At 41.6% G+C, this 18,049-nt stretch overlaps 1 protein-coding gene across 1 annotated transcript in view; it reads right to left on the bottom strand.

Annotated features, from left to right (window-relative positions):
* LOC126251555 (O-phosphoseryl-tRNA(Sec) selenium transferase) overlaps positions 1 to 18,049 on the bottom strand; it is a 71,346-nt gene that overhangs the window by 8,491 nt on the left and 44,806 nt on the right. Inside the window, exons 8-9 of the mRNA XM_049952072.1 lie at positions 16,415 to 16,600; positions 13,635 to 13,775 (exon numbers count right to left, since the gene is read on the bottom strand). Of these exons, the coding sequence (XP_049808029.1) occupies positions 13,635 to 13,775; positions 16,415 to 16,600 (327 nt within the window). The remainder of the gene's footprint in view (positions 1 to 13,634; positions 13,776 to 16,414; positions 16,601 to 18,049) is intronic.

Here is an 18,049-nt window from a genome sequence, read left to right as displayed (position 1 = left end):
AGCTGTGACACAATTATGTAATTTTTTCCTGCCATCAAAACAGTTTTTAATTTTGTTAGTAATCAGCAATGTGTACATCCGTCTCTGGTATGACACACGTCCAGTCTTTATTGGCATCTAATGATGAGCCAATGGATTAGGAAACTATGTAGTAACAAAATACACACCCATTCAGGTAAAACACAACTGGTTCATTTTCCTTCAAGAAATTTCTTCAACAATAATGTACTTCTGAGTGTTCCGTCAAGCTGTTGTTTCCATTTTATGCACAATACTTCAATGATCGACTCAGTTGTCTTCCTCAGGTGCTGTGAGTTGTGCCATTGTGTGTTCTCACTACCCGGACTCCAACCAGGCACAGAACTATTCTTGGTCTCGTGCCACTAATTATAGTTGATTTTAAGTCTGATTCCCAACACCCACTACACCCTTTGACACACACTTGTTTTTCAGAGCCTGCACTAATATTGCATTAAACATTCACTAAGCATTTCCCTGCTCCGACAGATGATGGCCATCAAGATCTTAATAAAATGAGTGTTGCGTCCCACGTCTTTATTAAACTGAAATTTCTGTCCTGTTTATTATGTTTTCTGACATCTTTATTTCAATAGGCTCCTTAATTACTCTCCCCCAGAAACTTAGTGTATGCACTGCAATACTAGTCTCATCATATTTCATTTCAAGATCATAGTAGAGGAAGTGCTCAGTGACAGCTGATACATTTGGCTCTTTTAGTCAGGCATGTCACTGATGTTCCTTGTATCTCTCCTTGACTGTTCTAATAATCTGCATCATGTAAGACAAGCAATATTTGCATGGACTGCTGTACAAGTCCAGCTTTTTGAGACCTAGAACAACTAACACTTCAAAGGAGACTTTCTATATTTGCTTGCAGGAGTGAAATACACAGGATGTCTACTTTCCACACGAGTCTACTGACTTTTCCAAATACTGGGTCAACTTAAGAATAACTTGTCTAAGTTATTCTTGGCTTCTTTTTCTGTGTCTAAGTCTCAATCTCTTTCTCAGGCTTTCTTGATTTTGACTGCAACACCCACTCAATTCGACAATCTGGTTACAGATACCTAAGGAGCACTAATTGTAGGTGTTTTAATTCTTCGGTGAAGCTCTCCTTGTCTTTCAGTGTTCAAGCTCTTTAGACAAGAGTCTTTAGCAATGAATTTCTTTGTGACAGATGGGCGTGGCTCAAGGCACAGAGACAGAGGTCAGTGTGTGTGGGTTTCCTATATTAACTATGACTCAAGAATCTGCCCAGTCTTGTCTTAATTAACATGTTGAGAAAAGTAAGCTGGCCCTCTTTTTCAAGTTCCACTGTGAATTTTATATTACAACTGATCGAGTTTAAATGTTCCATGAACATGTAACTTTTCTCGTTCCCTGTAGCCACACCATAAACATGCAAATAGTAACAGTGGTTTGAATTTGGCAAATTCTAATGCCTTACCTCCAAAGTGTTCCGCGTATAGGTTTGTCACAACAAGTGAAAAACTACCCTTTTATCAAACATGAAATAAGCTAAAGTCAGAATATGCTTAAAAAGTTCAGTGAAACAATTGTCAAACTTTTACATGATCAGTTTCAAGGATTCACAAAATTGAACTCCCATTACATCAAAACTGACCATGACATCCATTTTCCAGTGCCCCAATTCACTGAGGTGGTGTGCAAAGTGAACGGAGTTGCAAATGTGATGTTTGGATTTCCCCATATTCTCGCTGAGAATGGTTTAAGGTATTTAGCTAGCTGGTATGCAGGTGCATTAATATTACTAATTATGGACGTTAGAGGAATGCTTGCTTTGTGTAACACAAAGATGCCATATGCAGGGTGTTCAAAAAGTCTTTCCGCAGTGCCGTATGATTGTTAGCCGCGCATGCTGTATGCCACAGTGAATATACTGAAATGAAACTCAGTGAAATATAAGTTATTAACTTATTGAATATTCATTTTTACTTACAAATTTTTACATTAAAAGTCGAAAGTGTCCCCCTGTTGTTGAATACACACTTCAGTTCGTCTAATCATGTTTCAAAACACAAGCTGTAACATTTCTTCTGTAACAGAAGCAGTGAAAGTGGATATTGCAGTTTTCAATTCATCGATGGATTTTGGACGGTTTTTATACACAGTTGCTTTCGCTGCAGCCCAGAAGGAAAAGTCAGGTGGGGTTAGGTCAGGCGACCGTGGAGCCGAAAGTCCCTGTGAAATTATGCCATCACTAAAAACATCAGCAAGCAGTGAAACTGAAACGTGAGCTGTATGTGCAGTTGCACCATCTTGTTGAAAATAACCGTTCAGTATTTCACTTAACACAAGTTCTCCTATGTATGGGTACAAAATATCACTGCAGTATCATTGTGATGTTGATTGTTTCGTTGAAAAATATGGGACCCAAAATCTGACGTCTAGAAATTACATTCCAAACTCCTATTTTCACAGAGTGAAGTGGTTCCTCATGACTACACAATGGATTTGCAGTACTCCACATACAAGAATTTTGCAAGTTCATGAACCTGGATAAATGAAACCATGCCTCATGAGTAAAAACGTTTCATTAAGAATATCCCTTCCATTTTGTTGAACGAAATTTTTGAACCATTAACAATAATGCAGTCTCTTGCCAAGATCAGTATTTTTCAGTTCTTGCACAACTGTCACTCTGTAAGGGAGAAGTTCTAATTTTTTCCTTACAGCTATGTGGGCCGTTCTGACACTAACATCGATTTACTGGGTGAGTTTTCTTACTGACTTGTTCAGACTCATGGACATTTTATCAGAAATATCGAGTAGTTTATCATCAGACAAAACACTAGGATGAACACTTCCCGGTGCACCTGTCACTGCACCCGTACTTCGAAATTTGTTAATCAAATCTTGAATAGTATCCCAATGTGGGAGTGTTGTCTCTGGGAAAACTTAATTAAATGTTTGATGAACTGAAACTGTGTATTTACTGCCAGCTTTGAACACTTGTTCGACTAAAAACACACATTCTTCAATGGTTAGCATTTTAACAGTGACAAAAACTAAACAAACGAACAAAGGAACTAAACTTAAATGTTCACGTCAACACGTAATGACACACACCAACGATACTACTGCTGGCTGAGATAAACGAAACAGTGGAATGATGGGAGAGTCCCCTTGAAGGGAATAAATCCAGGCAGGCGAATAATCATACGGCACACGTGGCTAACAATTATATGGCTCAGTGAAGAGATTTTTTGAACACCCATAGTCGTGGTGGCACAGCTGGTTATGTTCTAAGAGCCTTAATGACATTGCATGTCAAGCCTGACTCAGCGTATCATCATCATCATCACATCATCCTTATCCTCTTGACTTTATTTATAGGATCAACATCTACACTGTCCAATCAGGTGCATCCAGACATGCCTACAGAATGCAGAACTGACAACCAGATGCTACAAGAAGTGTGCCCAGCAGTATAAATGGAGGTGGGGAACATTGTGTTGTCAGTAGAGAAAGCAGTAAAAGCAGAATGGGTTGGTTGTCACCTGGGTAACAAATCCATCAGAGATATTGCAATCCTTCTAAAGTTGCCCACGTCAACTGTTGGTGATGTGATTGTGCAATGGGAAAACTATAGAAAATCCAGAGCTAAACAAAGACCAGGCAGACCTCAGGTACCACAGACGGGCACTTTCGAGTATTCTGGAGGATAGTAAAAAACACATGAAATCACTGGACGGAATCACTGTCTGTGTGTAGGCAGTTAAAAAGAATGGGATAAAATGGTTTAGCGGCTGCTTGTTAAGTCACACATTTCTGTAGTGAATGATAAGTGACACTTGAGGTGGTGCAAAGAGCAATGTCACTTGACAGCGGATGACTAGAAATGACTGATTTGGAGTGATGAATCATGCTAAATGCTGTGACAAACTGATCGAAGATTCTGGACAGGTTTGGATTGATACAGTTAAAGGTATCAAACTATGGGGTCATCACTGATGAAAAGGTTTGAGTTTAGTAAATGCCAGGAGAACTTTACCTGCTATCATGTGTAGTGTCAACAGTTAAGTATGGAGGAGGTGGTGTTACAGTGTGGGTGTGTTTTTAATGGGTGGGGTATCGTTCACCTATTGCACTTAACAAAATGATAAAAGAGGAAAGATATAAACACATTTTACACCGTTGTTTACTGCGTACATTAGAGGAACAATTTGGAGACAGACTGACTGTATCAGCATGACAATGCACCCTGTCATAAGGCAGCATCTGTGGGGCAATGATTTGTGGACAACAACACTCCTGGAATGTGCTGGCCTGCTCAGAGCCCCAACTTGAACCTGATGGAACACTTTGGGATGAGTTAAAACGATGACTTGAGTCCAGACCCCAGCATCCATCATCACTACCTTCTCTGGTTTCGGCTCTTAAGGAAGAACAGGCTGCCATTCCTCCACAGACGTTCAGATACCTCACTGAAAGTGTCTCCAGCTGAGTTCAAGCAGTACTAACAGCAAAAGGTGGACACACCCTCTATTAATGTCCACCAATAGGTGCCTGGATAATTTGATCAGAGGGTGTACTTGTCTGTACACAATGTCATTCAAAAGATAACAAAATCTTCAATTAAACCACAGTCACAAAATGAATTATAGTTAGTTAATTAGTTTCATGTACCATTAATCATTTGTACATTAAATCTTAACGCTGTGGAATGGAATAGTGGTCTTGATATATGTTTAAATTTTTATCTAAAAAGTACATTAATAAAAGAATAATTTAAACAATCAACTGTGACTTCATGTAGCTGATGGAGAGATGTGAGATCATCTTTCAACACTATTACAGGAAGTGATTTTATCATAAAACGCAACATCCACAAGAAGGTACTTCCCCATTCTCATTCATTTCCACTGTGAAACTAATTATAGGATGGAGGGATTTTCTATATTCTATGAATAAATCTAGCATTGTGTCTCCATGTGACATCATAATGGAATCATCACTGTATCTTGATAAACAAATAGGTTTCATTAACTGCTGACTGAAGTGCTTTTGTCCTCTGCCTTCCACAAGCCTTTAAAGATAAGATGCAATGAACATCAATGTCACACTAGATTAGATAGGACAGAAATATCTGACATTATCAGTTAGGGTGTAATAAAGGACGTGAAATGAAGTACGAAGAAACCACGATCCTCTTAGCCAACTTGGCCTTTTAGCATTTCCTCTTTAAAGAATCAGTTGAAATGTGTTTGGAAAACAAATTAATGAACAAGGATACTTCATAACAGTTCAAAAGTGTGTCACAATGATGCGTGGGGAAATAAATCATCACAGGTCACAGATCAATAAATTTAAAGTGCCAATGGGTGCTTAATGAACAACTGGACTGGGTATGAACTATATGTTTGAGTGTAAACACAATGATCTATTGAGGACAAGCTTCCCATTTTGGTCGGCGTAAGGTCTGTAGTTCATTTCTATGGCTGTGAGCTCTAGCTGCACATGCTTCCTGTAATAGCCTTACAGCCCCCCGCCCTCTTCCTCTACACATCTATGCTCTCCAAACCATCCAGATTACTTTGTCACATCCTTATACAGGCGAAGCTGCAACTGATAATGACCAACTGCCTCAAAGAAAAATTTTACAATTACTACAACATTGTGCCACAGAATCTTGTAAACAGTTAGTACTGCACGAACAGCACATCTAAGGCATCTCATAAATATTGCCTCAAACCTCACTGGTTAATTAATGTGTGAATAGAATAAGTAATTGCACTGTATTGTATTAATTCTGAATTGAGGCAAAATTACACAACTTATTGGCCACGTGTTAATTTCACATACAAAGCTGTATATTTACCTACTAAAATGTACTTTTAACAACGACAATGATTAGCTGGACTGTTATATTTATGGATGCAGCGAATATTATCCAGAGGTCTGTTACTGTTTATGTTTATGAGCAGGCAACATCATTGTACACTAATATAAACAGATACTGCGAAGATGTAACAACTACCAAAGAAAATAAATTGCTCCTAACCTTTCCTATCCTACCTGACACTGAGTCCAAAGATTAAAAGAAAAAGTCACCTGCTTGTAACAGGAATTTCTTTGACCAAGACAATTTGACACTTAATCAACTGTCATTCAGTCAAGATGGTATACTCAGTGATGAAACAAAGCAGTAGGCTCTCCCAGAAATATCGACTCTTAGACAATGTGTCTAATAGTGTATTTTAAATACGACAGTATGCCATCTTAGGCACTGTATAACACTTGTAAGTAAGCATTATAAATATGGAATCTTATATGGTTTAATCATTTGTTATGTATTTCACTGTTATTGTCTAATATGCTTTTAGAAAACACTTGATAATGGCACTTTGAAGCCGAAATCATGATTATATAAGTGTAAATGTAACACTGTAAATAAACAACAGTCTAATGGCGGTACTGACTTTAAAGAAATATATTACGACTGTGACCCCGCATTATGAAAAATGACTATATGTCAGTCCCAATGGACAAAATAGGAAACAGCTAAAAAAGGCACATGGAAAAAGAGCTAAAAAAACACCATGGAGGTCCAAAACCAAACATTAAATGGCCTTCACCATATTGCTTCGGCAGATAAAAAGTAAAACGCGGTCGACAGCCCGCGCATCATTCACTAAAACGCCTGACAAATCAGGTGGCAAACCCAAGCTGTAAAAAAAAAAAGAGGGCATTCCAGCAGGAAGTGGCGGACAGTTAAAATCTGGGCGCAATGCATACAAAATGGTGGGGCAGCGGCACTAAGCAAATGATGATGGCTAAAAAGGCAGTGCCCAATATGCAGATGAGCTAAAATAATCTCCTCCTGGCAGGAGGGTCGAGAGGAGGTCATCCAAGGCGCCGGGAGATGCTTAATAAGCTGGAACTTATTCCCGTGAAGGGAGAACCATTGACAATGCCAAAGGGATGCCACCTCCTGACAGACAACAATGCAGATCACTGGAGGGAACAGAGGTACTCGCGGGCTGAGGTATAAGGACTGCATCCTTGGCAGCAGTGTCAGCAGCCTCGTTAACTGCAGACCGACATGACCACGGACCCATAGAAACATGACACTGGCTCCACCAAGAGTAAGCAAGTGACGATTTTCCTGGACCCGCTGCAGTACAGTTCAAATGGCTCTGAGCACTATGGGTCGTAACAACTGAGGTCATCAGTCCCGTGGCCAAATGGATGCCATGATGATGGATAGTGTTGAGACAGCATAAAAGAGATGGATATGCAGATGCATAAACAAAGCACCCGTACTCTAGTTTCTAACGGAAAAGGGACTGGTACAAACGGAGGAGGGTGGTTCGATCGGCACCCCAAGAAGTACCATTGAGGACACGTAGGACATTGAGGGACTGTGAACAGTGGGCTGCCAGGTAAGAGACATGCGAGGGCCAAGAGAGTTTCCTATTGAGCATGAGCCCGAGGAATTTCATAGTGTCAATGAACGGAAGAGCAACTGGCCCAAGATGTAGTGATGGTGGAAGAAACTATTTGTGCCGCCAGAAATTCATACAAACGGTTTTGTCAGCGGAAAAGTGAAAGCCATTGGCAATGCTCCAGGAGTGAAGGCGATCAAGACATCGCTGAAGACGCAGCTCAGTGAGACAGGTCCATGGAGAAGTGCAATAGATGGTAAAATCATCGACAAAAAGGGAGACAGGCCATTATAGGGTTAATGGTGATAGCAAAGAGGATGACGCACAGGACAGAACCTTGGGGCACACCATTTTCCTGAATAAAGGTGTCCGACAAGGCAGAACACACACACACACACACACACACACACACACACACACACACACACCTTTAAAACTCGATCTTGTAAAAATGCCCGAAGAAAATAGGGCAGGCACCCATGGAAGTCCCACATGTAAAGAGTACGGAGGATACCAGTTCTCCAGCAGGTGTCTTAGGCCTTCTCCAAATCGATAAACATGGCTACAGCCCGGGATTTACGCAGAAAACCATTCATGACATGGATGGACAAAGTAACGAGACAGTCAACTGCAGAACACCACGCTCGAAATCCACACTATGCATTTGTGAGTAAATGGTGAGACTCAAGCCACCATACCAGCCGGGCATGAATCATATGTTCCATCACCTTGCAGATGCAGCTGGTGAGAGAGATGGGGTGGTAGCTAGAAGGAAGATTTTGCCCTTACCGGGTTTAGGTATGGGTATGGCGGTGGCTTCATGCCAGCATCCAGGAAATGAGCCCTGAGACTAGATGCAGTTGTATTTATTAAGTAGAAAGTGTTTGCCCACAAGAGAGAGGTGCTGCAACATCCGAATGTGAATAGCATCTGGCCCTGGGGTGGAGGATTGGGATGAACTGAGAGCATGATCTAGCTTCCTCCTAGTGAAGGCAGCATTGTAGCACTCACGATTCGGAGAAGAGACGGGTATCACAAGAGCCTACTCCACTCCTTTCCCATGGATGGAGGCAGGGTGGTATTAGGAAGAGCTCAAAACTTCCGCAAAACTGAGGCCCAAGGTGTTGGAGATAGCAACAGGATCCATGATGACATCGGCACCTACTGTCAGGCCAGAAATGGGGGAATGGATCTTGGTTCCAGAGAGCCGTCGGAGGTTGGCTTATACGACAGAGGAAGGTGTGGAATTGTTAAAAGAACAAGTGAATGAGATCCAACTAGCTCTTTTGCTATCCCGAAGAACTCGACGAGACTTTGCACGCAACTGTTTATAATGAATGCAGTTTTCCAGCGCAGGGAGGCGGTTAAAAACGAAGAGAGCAAGTCTCCATGCACGATTTGTGTTGCAGCATGCCTCAGTCCACCAAGGGACCAGGACACAACCTGGTAAAGACTAAGTGTGAGGAATGGAATGTTCTGTTGCAGTGAGGATAACGTTGGTGAGATAGTCCACCTGGTCATCACAACTGAGGAAATCCTGTACTGTGAAGGTCGCCAGAGAGGAGTAAAGCTGCCAGTCAGCCTTAGTAAGCTGCCATCTGGACATGCATGTGGATGGAGTAGGAGTCAGCAGACGTAGAGCGCATGGGAAATGGTCACTCGAGTAGGCGTAAGAAAGAACGGACCACTCAAGACGATGGGCAAGCTAGGCAGTGCAAAAGGATAGGTCCAAATGGGAATAGGTGAGCGAGGAGGCAGAAAGGAAAGTGGGTGTTCCAGTGTTAAGGCAGAAGAGGTTGAGTTGGTTAAGGTCAGTCAAGAGGGCACCTCTCTGGCAGGTCCTGGGAGAACCCTAAAGGGGATGATGCATGTTAAAGTCACCAAGTAGCAAAAATGGGGGAGGTAACTGCCCAATAAGCTGAAGGAAGTCTGCCCTGGTGAAATCGAAGGACGGAGGTACATAAATGGTACAGAGGGAGAAAGTCAGTTGTGGAAGGAAAAGGCGAACAGCAACAGCTTGAAGATGGGTCGTAAGGGAGATGGGTTGACTATGAAGGTCATCCCGTATGAGCAGCACGACACCCCCACAAGATGGGATGCTGACCCCAGGGGGAAGGTTAAAATGAATCAGTAAGTAATGTGAAAGCCCAAAGCGGTCTTGAGGACGCAATTTCGTGTCCCGAAGGCAGAGCACAAGGGGATTCTGTGATTCTAGAAGCAGCCATAAATCCTCTTTGCGGGACTGAAGGCCGTCGACGTTCCATTGGAGGACAGTCATGAGGAGGAAGAGACATAGGGATGTCAACTCAGTAGCCGCCGAGGGACAGCCAGTGGAGAGTCGCTACTAAAGGGCACAGGAGGAGGAGAAGCCTGCTCCATGGGGTCCACAGAAGCATCGGCAGGCTTGTGCAGTCTGTCTGTGGAGCCCAACACTGAAAAACGGTTGGTGGTGCGCACCGGCAAGACAGAGGCTGGCCAGGCTAAGAGACCACATGGCAACACTGTCGAGCAGCACCTTCGAGTTGGTGAAGGGAAGACCGTTTGTCTTTAGCGGACTTCTTCAAGCCCTTCTGGTTAGAGGAAGACTTGGATGTTGTTTGGCTGGAGGGAGTCTTCGAGAGTACTCTTTCTGTCCTTTCCTGCCTGCCGGTTGTGTAGTGGGTAGCTTCACCCCTTTAGGCGAGAGTTTGACAGTCTGTTGCACAGCGGGATGGGAGGACGGCAATGCTGCTTTGACACTGGCTGACTTAACAACCTCAGGGCTGAATTTGAGGTTGCATGTCTGTGTGGCCATGTCCTTCATGGAGCAAGGGGTAACAAGAACTGAACTATAGGAGCCAGATGGGAGAACGCAGGGTTTGTGACCAGCCAGTAACTTGCAAGCTACTGGATAAGGCACTTTTTCCTTTACCCGAATCTCATGAATGGCCTGCCCATCTAGATACATGGGACAATCCAGGAAGCAGGTGGCACGGCCACCATTGCAGTTGATACAGCGGGGAGAAGGAGGCAGACAATCGCTCTCGGGGCACATCCCTGCCACAGGTTACACATTTGGCTGGATGTCGACAAGATGTTCTAGTGTGACTGAACCGATGATACTGGTAGCAGCGCATCGGATTCGGAATGCATGGCCAGACTGTGATGATTTCATAGCCTGCTTTAACCTTGGACGGCAGCACTACCCTATCAAAGGTGAGGAAAAGAGTGCAGGTGGGCACCAAGGAGGAATCAACCTTTTACATTACATAATGAATGGCAATGACACCCTGATCAGAGACATAAGAGAGTATTTCAAGCAGCCTTGTGTAAATTACACCACGTGAAGAATTCATAGTTCTATGTGCCTTGACATGAACAGAATAGCCATGGAGAAGCGAGGCAGCAAGTAGTTGTGCTTGAAACTCAGAAGCCGTATCCAAAAGCAAAGTGCCATTCCGTAAAAGAGTGCAGGATTTCACAGGGCCAGCGATGGCATCAACACCTTTCTGAATAATAAACGGATTGACCGTGGCGAAGGACTGACCGTTTTCAGTACATGATACCACAAGAAAACGCGGTGCAGCGGGAAGAGTCTTCGAATCAGTAGCCTCATTACGTTTACGTTTCATCAACGTCGATGGAGAGGATGATTGACTCATCGTGAGGAAATCGCCCATGATTGCCAGCATCTCCGATGGCGCGCTCCTTCCAATTGGGGGCCCCCTTCACAAGGGGGCGCACCCGCCTTAGGTGATTGTTCACCCCTCAGGTCACACGTCCCGAACACCTGACAGAGGGCCCAATTGGCAGTTTGGAACAGCCTGTACCAGAGGGCAGGTGCGAACCCTACCTGTCGACCTGGGGCTGGGAATTACGTGTTACCCAGTCACTTTTTACGCGTCAGATGTGTAGGCTGGTCTTCGGGAGCGCACAGTGAGAAAGAAGATAAAAGAGAATCCTCGAATGCCGAAGCGGAGAAACGAGAGGAGAAGGGAAACAAAGTGAGGAAAATGGAGCCAAAAAGAAAGATGAGACTGTTCGTAGGTCAGCAACAGAATGCAGAACATTCCCATTAACACCCCATACGTTTCCTCAAGGAAGGGGAAAAAGAATAGCAAGAGGAGACACAGACAGCACGGAAGAGAAAAAGTGCTGCATAGGCTGGGGCCGGCTGGTAGCCAAGCACAAACCCGCCAAAGAGTGGCGAGCCTCCTGGGGGGATATTTTCTGTGTGACTGACTGTCTGTCCTATTCCTATAATAGCATTCCAAAACAATTTATTTTTAATGAAAACAATTCAAAAATGGTTAGACGGTATTGTATTTCCCAACAAAAGAAGCTGAAGACATGATGCGGGTGGCAGCACCATTGTGTTTATGCTCAATAAACTGGGAGAGGCAGTAGTAATAGTATTCACTGAAGTATTCTTATAGGTCGAATGCTACCATACATAACAAGCCTTTATGTCAATGCCCCACTTAGCTTGAAGTCCAGTCCTGTGGGACAAAAACTGTGAAAGTTTCGCAAAACTGGTTGTTCCTTGTATAGTTCATTTTGTACAAATTTCTGCCCCATTACACATTTAATCGTATCACCTATGGGAAATTTCTGTGTGCATTATGTTCTTTTTCTGTTGGGTCGATACTTGACTCCCACTCCACTCAAGATTGTATCCATCCAGCCAGTTTGTAACACTTTAACACAATCCACATATGTTCCGACATCTTTTCCTTCTACACTACACCTTCTTCTCCCTCCTTATTGCTCATAAATTCAATGGTGTCAATGGCAAGCCATCACTGTCACCCACAAAAGCATTTCTTGCAATCATTTCCCATACTTGCCTGCAGAGTAACAATGCAACCCGTTTTGCACTGTAATGTGGTTGTAACCAGTAAAGTGACCAAGTTAGTTGCCACCACAACCAAGTCTACAGTTCGCTTTGTCAAGTAGTAAATGGAGTTAAACAAAAGCATCAAGTACTATCCAATTAAAAAATTGTAGAAGTTTCTACCAATATCATGGTGCACAATACTACATAAAATAATAAAGGTGAAATACTGTCCACTTACACTGAGGTGATGAAAGCCATTGGATAATGATACGCACATACAAAGATGGAGGTAGCACTGCATATACATGGTACAAAAGGCCAGTGCACAGGCAGAACTGTTATTTGTACTCAGGTGATTCAAGTGAAAAGATTTCTGACATGACTATGGCCACAGAATGGGGCATGATACTCGAAGCTGGACGCTTGGGACATTCCATTTTGAAAATGGTTTGGGAATTCAAAATTCCAAAATCCACAGTGTAAAGAGCATACCAAGAATACAAATTACCAGGCATGAACTCTTATCATTGGACAATGCAGTGGCCGATGGCATTCACTTAATGACTAAGGGGAGTGGTGTTTGCATAGAGTTGTCAGTGTTAATAGACAAGCAACAATGAATGAAATAACCATAGAAATCTATGTGGGACATGAAATGCATTCTCTGTTGGGATACTGCGGTGAAATTTGGTGTAATGGGCAATGGCAGCAGATGACCGATTCGAGTGCCTTTGCTAACAGCACTGCACCACCGGCAGCATCTCTCTTGGGCTCCTGACTATATCAGTTGGACCTTAGATGAGTCCCAGTTTCAGGTGGGAAGAGCTGATGGTACGGTTTTAGTGTGGCACAGACCAAATTGTCAACAAAGCACTACACAATACGGTCGTGGTTCCATATTGGTGTGGGCTGTGTTTACATGGAATGGACTGGGTCCTCTAGTCCAACTGAACCAACCACTGACTGGAAGTGGTTGTGTTCAGCTACTTGGAGACCATTTGCAGTCACTCATGAACTTCATGTTCCCAAACAACAATGGAATTTTTATGAACGACAAAGTGCCGTGAGACTGGGCAACAATTGTTCATGATTGGTTTGAAGAACGTTTTGGATAATTGCATTGACCATTTATGGGACATAATGGAGAGGTCAGTTTGTGCACTAAATCTGACACCAGCAACACTTCTGCAATTGTGGACAGCTAAAGAGGCAGCATGTCTCAAAATCTGCAGCCGACTTCCAACAACTTGTTTAGTCCATGCCACATTGAGTTGCTGAACTATGCAGGGCGAAAGTAGGTCCGACATGATATTAGGAGATACCCCCATGACTTTTTTCATCTCAGTGTATTGTGAGGGGTCTGATGGTATGTTTATCAATTTTTTTACCTTCAAACTTGTGACCTGCTACCTCCTTTATATCAGTTCCTGTAATAACTCTTGTACCAGATACACAACGGAGGAAAAGCATAGACCCAAGCATTGTTATGGTTTTGGTATCAGTACCAACCAGAGAAGTCAGTGTCATACCTGTAACAGAAAAAAACATTTTATGTGCACATAACTATGAATAAGTGTGTGTACATATCCATGAACATGTCTACTATGGAACATGCATGTCACCACCCTTAAGATACCAACACGCAGCTCACTGTTTATCTTGTGACCTGTATTATAAAGAATGTAAATCACAATATGAACTACCATCTCTAACAGGAATTTAATATCTATGTGGAGTACATCAGCAGAATAAAGTCTTAAGGTACAGCCATATTAATAAGTGATACATTTAAGGACTGGCAGCAAAGCAATGTGTTCATCAAAGGATTTTTGTGACAATCGAATGGTTATAACTATAATCAAGGTTGATCTTTGCCTTACTACAATGTAGAAACTAAGTTCACTCAGCAGATTTAACAAGCATAGTCTCAATAAGGTCAAAATAGTGCTGCTGTTGAATCCTTACTGTTTTCACTACTAATCGGAGTAATCCTTGAATCCTTATTATTTTCACTACTAATCCAGGGTTCTCTCGCTTCCTTCAATATGTTTGACTTCCTTTCCATACAAAGAAATTTCTGATACTGAAATTCACAATTCAACTCACATTTTATTTGTGTTCATGACTGCTATAAAATGAATTAATTACAAAAAAAGACTTACCTGTGTTTTTCTTATGTATATAGTTTTGTTAGACAAAATATCAATAACCTAAATTCATTATCATCATCTAGTGACAGAAGTTCATAATAAATCTGACAAACTGACATTATAGAGGTCACCAAACTAGAACAAATAGCCAGCTCTTCTTAACATACAATGTACAGCCATTCATTAATCATGTTCCAAAGATCCCATTGAATGAATCAAGGCTTTTGTTACATGGGAGTTTGCTGAATACCTTTCATTAGTGTATGTAACTCCACTCTGAACACTCTAGATGGAGAAAAGACTACACAATTTTTTGAGACCTAAATTGTGACTGAGCATAACACAGTTCACCTGAAACTGATTTAATCAGCAGCTAATACCATTAAGGAATAAACACACAGGGAAGCAAGTTAAAGGCCTGTGCAAAGCATCTGGTTACCTACGTTACATAATACTTGCAGCAGTGAGACATGAACTTACAATGCCAAATCCATTAAAAACTTAACGATTATTCACAGAGCAGGGCGACGAGATGGGTGTTAGAAACTGCTGGAGACAGTAAAATAAAGAAATGGTCAGTGAACAAACAGTAGTAGAAGACAATTATGACTGTAATAAAAATGGAACAGATGTGGGCCAAATAAATTGATGATAGATGGACCAAGACAGTTTTGTGCTGGATTCCACAAGACAAGAACTAAACTCCATCCGAACAGGCTTTGAAGGCCCAAAGGTACTGACTGATTGCCATGTCACCCTTAACCCGTAGGCATCAGCGGATGCGGATACAGAGAGGCATTTGGTCAGCACACCGCACTCCCGGCTGTTGTCAGTTCATGAGACTTCTCAGTCAAGTAGCACCTCAATTTGTTTCACAAGGACTAAGTGAACTCCACTTGCCAACAGTGTCCGACTGATCCAAACAGCCACCCAGCCAATGGTCTTGCCACAATGGTAACAAAAGTTTCCACCATATCACTGAAGTTAAGCACTATCAGGCTTGACTACCACATGTCAAGAAAGACCAAAAATATGACCAAATGGAAGATGGATAGATGCCATTGGAGAACATGCAGTAACAGCGTGCATTCATATTTCCAAAGACTGTATAAATGCACATTAAAATCTTGAGGAAGCCTTTATTCAGCAGTGGATGTAAAATGGCCGAGGACTTACCATGATGATCAGCTACAAGATGGACATTTTTCATGGAAATGTTTAGCAGACACGTGTAATGGAGAGTTAATGAAACAGGCGCTTTATTTTGCAGAAAAATGCTTTTAAGTTTCTGATATTGCCAAGAACAAAGTATCGCTGCTGGATATGAACACCCATAAAAACTGTGACAGGTAGAAAGCAGTGAATGCAAAAACATAATATACAAACTCTATATTCTGTTTCTCCAGTCACTGTCTAGAAATCTGTTATTTGTGCTACCAGTGGGTCACTCACTTTATGGGACTTCTGTAACCATGTCTGAAATGTCGGTTTTATCCCATAATAATTATGTTACAATATAATATGGTACCATACCAGTATATTGGGTCTTTCTGTTTATTAAAGTACAATACATTTATTTATTATTTTTGTTAGGACACGTGCCAGTCTTTTTCCCATGTACTTTATCGTTAATGATCTCACTACACTTCATAACCATTTTCTAACATGTGCCTCTTGTACCTAACAATCATCTCTGAACAGCCTTAGAAAGTCATAAATCTTACTTGCTAGCTCCTTCATATGCCTATCACAAACTGTGACTGTTCTGTCACATTTCATTTAAATATACAAGTTGCAACTCTCCACTTTTGATTATGTCTCCCATCATCCTCACAACAAGTGGGACATGAGAAAGGCACTAGTAGTTGCAAAAGCTAGAATAGTGCAGTGTAATTTTAAATCTGTCCATCAGCAGTGATGGAATTAGGTCTCCTAAAGTAGGTACTGGCCAGTCACTCTGTCTCTCCTTGTATTTTTTAGTTTAAGAACAGGCTGCATCATATTTGAGACAGTATTACCTATAGATATTGGATTATTTTTCGTATCAAGCAGGCGTTCACCATGTTTCAATGCTACTTTGGTGAGCTCTTCTTTGAGGTAGTTATACATTTCTTTCCTCTGTGTAACAAGGTTTTTGTACCCTGACACACCAAGTGAGAGAAGTGTGATGAAGACATCCATTGCAGGGCTGGAAGATGCACGGCCTGAAAAATAAAATACATGTAAAACCAAACAAACTCTCTTCCTATAACATAAACACAGAAAATGCACTTCTTTTTCTAAAAATAGCAATTTCATCAAAAATTATACTAAACTACAAATGGCATTTTGATGACCAGTATATATTGTGTATGAGATTTACAGTTAGTTAATTAGCATGATATATAAATGAACAGGGGTCTTATCTTTATTTAAGTGTTCCTATGGATAAAAGACTAAATTTCAACAGCCAACCAAATATCACAGCAACCAAGCAACTCTATTCTGCTCTCAAATATAGTCTTAATTAGCAACTGATTTAACACTCTTCATCTCGGAGTATGTCACATACTTTTACTAGTGGCATCTACAAGCAACTGTGATTCAATGTCTCCTTGCTGACCCAATAAGGACAATTTGCTGTTCTGATATAATAATATTTATTTAATAAGAAAATCTTCATTACATACTATTATACAAGGTCATATCACCAACAATTTTACATTTCACGTCAATACCTCTACCACAAATAAAAATACAAATATTATCATGATGTAAAAGCTTACAGGACTTCCTAGTTTTAACACACAATGGCTTATCAATAAAAAAATTAGTAGATGTTTCTCCAACACCACGTACTTGAGACATAGTTATCATGAATGTCCGATAACCAAGAACATCACGAGGAGGAACTTGCTCCAAAGACGTAGCAGTTGACTTAGTAGTTATAACATACTGAAAAATCCAGAATTGTGCACTAGACGAGCAATTTTATGTTACTTCTCCACTTAGTGCCAGACTTTTACTAGTTTTGTAATAATGGTTCTTTGAATAAAGCAGTAGCTGCTACATGTATTTCTATTTTCAGAAATCAAAGTTAATGAAAAAAGTATCATTACCAAAGTATGCAATATGGTTATATTACCATGAAAAGAAACACAAGATATACACTGAGGTGACAAAAGTCATAAGATACCTCCTAATACCAAGCAGCAACTCGATGAGGCATGGGCTCGACAAGTTGCTGAAAAGTCCCCTGCAGAAATATTGAGCCATGTTGCCTCTATAGCCACCCACAATTGCAAAGGTGTTGCCAGGGCCAGGTTTTATGCACGAACTGAACTCTCAATAATGTCCCATAAACGTTTGATAGCATCCATGTTGGGCATCTGGGTGGCCAAATTATTTGCTCCGATTGTCCCAAGCGTTCTTCAAACCAATTGCAAACAACTGGGGGTCGATGACCTGGCTAAGTGTCATCCATGAAAATTCCATCATTGTTTGGGAACATGAAGTTCAGGAATGGCTGCAAATGGTCTCCAGGTAGCCGAACATAAACACTTCCAGTCAATGATCAGCTCAGTTGAACCAGAGGTCCCAGTCCATTCCACATAAACACAGGCCACAACATTATGGAGCCGCCGCCACCTTGCACAGTGCCTGGATGACAACCT

The sequence above is a fragment of the Schistocerca nitens genome, chromosome 4 (assembly GCF_023898315.1).
Source record: "Schistocerca nitens isolate TAMUIC-IGC-003100 chromosome 4, iqSchNite1.1, whole genome shotgun sequence".
Classification (NCBI taxonomy): Eukaryota; Metazoa; Arthropoda; class Insecta; order Orthoptera; family Acrididae; genus Schistocerca; species Schistocerca nitens.
The sequence above is the reverse complement of the archived record's forward strand: the minus strand, read 5'-3'. Positions and strand labels throughout refer to the sequence as shown.